Genomic DNA, 3,742 nt, shown 5'->3' on the forward strand with positions numbered 1-3,742 from the left:
TGGCCCCGCGCGTCCCGTTTCTGCGCGGCCCCCCTCCCAGCTCCTCCTTCTTCCTCCCATGTCCCATTTTGCACCCGTTGCCAGCGGCCCACACACGCCGGAAAACGCCCCGCGCGCCGCCGCGGCCGCACGGGCGGCGCCAGCACATGCCGCCGCCCCGTTTTCGCCCGCGCCCCGGCCCCCTGCGTGCCGCGCCAGCGCCCCCCAAAAAGCCCTGCCCGCGGCGGCTAAGGGCCGCCAAAACACCGCCCCCAGCGCCGCGCCGCCAGCGCCGCTGGCCGCCGAAAGCGCCCTGGACAGCGACGACGACTTCTACACGCCCGGCAGCCCCGCGCTCGCGCAGTCGCGGGCGTTTTTGCTCCAGGAATCGGTCGCCAGGGCGCGTGTCCGTGTGGCCCGCGAGAAGGCCCAGGCCGCCGGGCACAACGCCACCAAGACGCTCCGCCACCGGCGCGGGATCGCCGCGCGCGCGGCCGCCTTTGCCTTGCACGGCTCGTACACCATGGCCGGCAACCTGCGGCAGCTCAGCCGCGTGCGGTACAGCCGCTCCGGAACGGCCGTGGCGTGCAGCCTGTGGGCCGGGCATTTGCATCTTTTGCACAAGGACAGCAGCGGCTTCTACCGCGAGACGCACCGGCTGGCGCCCGGGCACCACGCGCAGATGGCCACGGTGGCGTGGAGCCCGGGCCACGAGCGGTTGCTCGTGCTGGGCGGCGCGGAGGGCTGCATCAACGTGTGGCACGCGCCCGGCGCCGCGGACACGACGGCGCTCTTGCCGGCGGCGAGCACAAAACACGCGCACGGCGCGCGCGTGGCGCAGACCGCGTTCCACCCGGGCGGCACGCTCTACGCGTCCGCGTCGCACGACCACACGTGGAAGTTGTGGGACGTGGCGCGGCCCGCGCGCGAGTTGGTGGAGCAGGAGGGCCACGCCGGCGAGGTGCACCTGGTGGCGTTCCACCCGGACGGCGGGCTCGCGGCCACGGGCGGGCTCGACGCGCACGCGCTTCTCTGGGACCTCCGCAGCGGCCGGCGCATCGCGGCCTTCGAGGGCCACGCGCAGGGCGTGTACAGCATGGACTTCTCGCCCAACGGGCGCCACCTCGCCACGGCCAGCGGCGACCACCTGGTGCGGCTCTGGGACTTGCGCAGGCCGGGCGCGGAGCTCTTTGTGATCCCGGCGCACACGCGGCTCGTCAGCGACGTGCGCTTTGTGGGCAGCGCCGCGGGCTTCGGCGCGGCGCCGGCAAGCGGGGGCTCAGAATGGGCGGACCCAGAGCCGGTGGACCCAGAGCGGGCGGACCCAGAGCGGGTGGACCCAGAGCGGGCGGACCCGGAGCGGGTGGACCCAGAACGGGCGCTCTCCTCACCGCTCCCCCCACAGCACAGAGGCCTCGCCGAGCCCGTCACGGACGACAACGACGCACACCCAGAAACGCTCCCGGTGGCGGGCACCTGCCTCGTCACAAGCTCCTACGACAACACGGTCAAGGTCTGGTCGGCAGACAACTGGGTGCACATCAAGACCTTGCACGGGCACACGGACCGCGTGCTGAGCTGCGACATCCGCAGCGACGGCGCCGAGATCCTCAGCTGTGGTTGGGACCGCACCATGCGGGCGTGGGGCTTGGGCGATGCGTGAGGGTCCTGGTACCGGCTCTGGGAGGCTGCACGGGCATCCGGCCTCTTCTCTCTTCCAAAAATAGGTGAGATGAAGCGGAGCGTACAGAGCCCTTAGGATCATCTGGCGCTTGCCTCGCGACTGCTGACCAAAAAAGGCGCCGCAGTTCAGCAGCACCGTCATCCCTAGCTGTCGAAAATCCTCCCATGTTCATTGTGCCAATGGTACGTGATTGTGTCTCATATCTAGAGTTGAATAGGGAATAGCATCAATGGCCACATGGCTATGGTAAATGTTCTTCATGGTATCGCAAGGATTGCAGCAACAGTGTTATGAAGTCCAATATCTCCAAACTAAAAGTTGTACTTATGTTTGGTTTAGCTAGAGTCAATTAGTGAATCCGCTTAGCTCTAACTGAGTTGGGCAAAGTTGATCAAGCCCGTATTTCGCAAACCAGGATCAATGGAAAATACCTCGATTAATATCTTTTTTGTTATTAATTATTTTCTATTCAGAATCAATAGTAGTTTTTCTAAGAGATTTTTTTCTTCTTCATAGATATATTTATGAGGTTTAATCATTCACGCTTTCTTGTTATTTGATATGTTTCAGTATATATTAACATAAGCTCTCCGGGGTATGCGGCTCCGTCAGGCATTGATAAGCTGGGTTGACAGATGGATAGGGTACTTTCATTATGCACAACAAAAAAAAATTATGTTGTTTACTCATAAGTCACCTCAAAGTATTTATAATGAAATATTATTATGTATAACAAAAGATTAATTAGGAGAGGGACAAGATAAAACAAGCGTAAACTTTGAAAGAACTAAAATGAATAATCTTATCAATAAATGGTCTCTGGTAATTCGAATAGCATCGTCACATACTATTTGGCCTAAGAGCTGATCACTCATGTTCGAATCAAAAATAGCAATGAAAACTAGATTCATAGATTCTCGAGCTTCTGATCTATGTAGATATATAGCATCTTTTGAATAACCAGAAAATTTTAAAAAAAAACATAAGCTTGTATACAAGAATTAAAAAATTCAAGTATAGTCCCATGATTTGTTTGACTTAAAGGACATGCGGCTTCAAATTGAAAACCTCAAGAAACAAGAAGGCCAAATAGACACCCAATCAACTTTAAATGCTATAATGTTGACATTGATGTCTTGGCTGTCGAAACTTGAGAGTGGGTAAACCTCAATGCGATGGTGATTTGACTTCCACATTGACCCTTCCTTTTCTTCCTTGATTTTGGATCCGTGTAGTCTTGATCTTCACAGAATACTGCATTTGGTTTTCAGTCTGTTTGTACTGATATGTTGAAGCAGCAACCACATTCAATTAAAGGAGCATGTCCATTTACTGCTTCTCCTTCGATACGCACATCCCAAACATATATGCAATATTATATCCGTGTGAATCATGGAGCCTCAATTCTGAAATGTGTTTCAAGGAAGCTTCGCTCTACATCTCACAATATAGTCAGCAAGCAGAATGGCTCCCCAGGAAGTGACCGTGTCATGTTTTTGCCAGGTCAAATAGGACTTTACATAATTTTTGCAGAGCCATCAAAACCCCCTCATAGTAAAATTTAGCTCTTCCCCTGTCTTAACCATGGTCGAAAGCATCCTTTCGAGCATGAATCGATTGTATGGCCTCCGTGATATAGTGAAAAAAGAGCGAATTGGCAGTAATAGTTCTTGATTCTAGCAATACCACCTTATCCAGGGTGAATTCTTTACAAAAGAAAACCTTGATATACAGTACGCTGCCAACAGGTGTTAGAGAACGAAGCTGTATACCCCACGGAGCTTAGAATATAAATTAGATCAAATAGTACAGATGGCCCTGGTTGGCGTTGTCATTAAGTTTCTGGTTGCGGCTTTTTCCTGATAGTGAATCTTTGTCAGTCTCTGCCCAGCCAAAAGCCGAAAAGCATCTGAACTTAGATGAATCGATACAGTCTTAGGCTATGTCGTATTCTTTGCACAGCCATTACCCAGCTGTCTACGTAGAGAAACTCTTCTGGACAGGATATCGAATGGAACATTCGCACCCAAAATCGCACCCAAAACTCCCACCAAAACTCACACCAAAACTCACACCCAA

The 3,742-nt window shown here is 54.3% G+C and overlaps 1 protein-coding gene across 1 annotated transcript in view; it reads left to right on the forward strand.

The window, feature by feature from the left end:
- The window catches only part of METBIDRAFT_118153 (U4/U6-U5 snRNP complex subunit), a 2,199-nt gene extending 279 nt beyond the window's left edge, over positions 1 to 1,920 (forward strand). Inside the window, exon 2 of the mRNA XM_018854100.1 lies at positions 199 to 1,920. Coding sequence (XP_018714603.1) covers positions 199 to 1,642 — 1,444 coding nt within the window. The 3' untranslated portion in view covers positions 1,643 to 1,920. The remainder of the gene's footprint in view (positions 1 to 198) is intronic.
- The last annotated feature ends 1,822 nt before the right edge of the window (positions 1,921 to 3,742 follow it).

The sequence above is a fragment of the Metschnikowia bicuspidata genome, assembly GCF_001664035.1.
Source record: "Metschnikowia bicuspidata var. bicuspidata NRRL YB-4993 chromosome Unknown METBIscaffold_1, whole genome shotgun sequence".
NCBI lineage: Eukaryota > Fungi > Ascomycota > Pichiomycetes > Serinales > Metschnikowiaceae > Metschnikowia > Metschnikowia bicuspidata.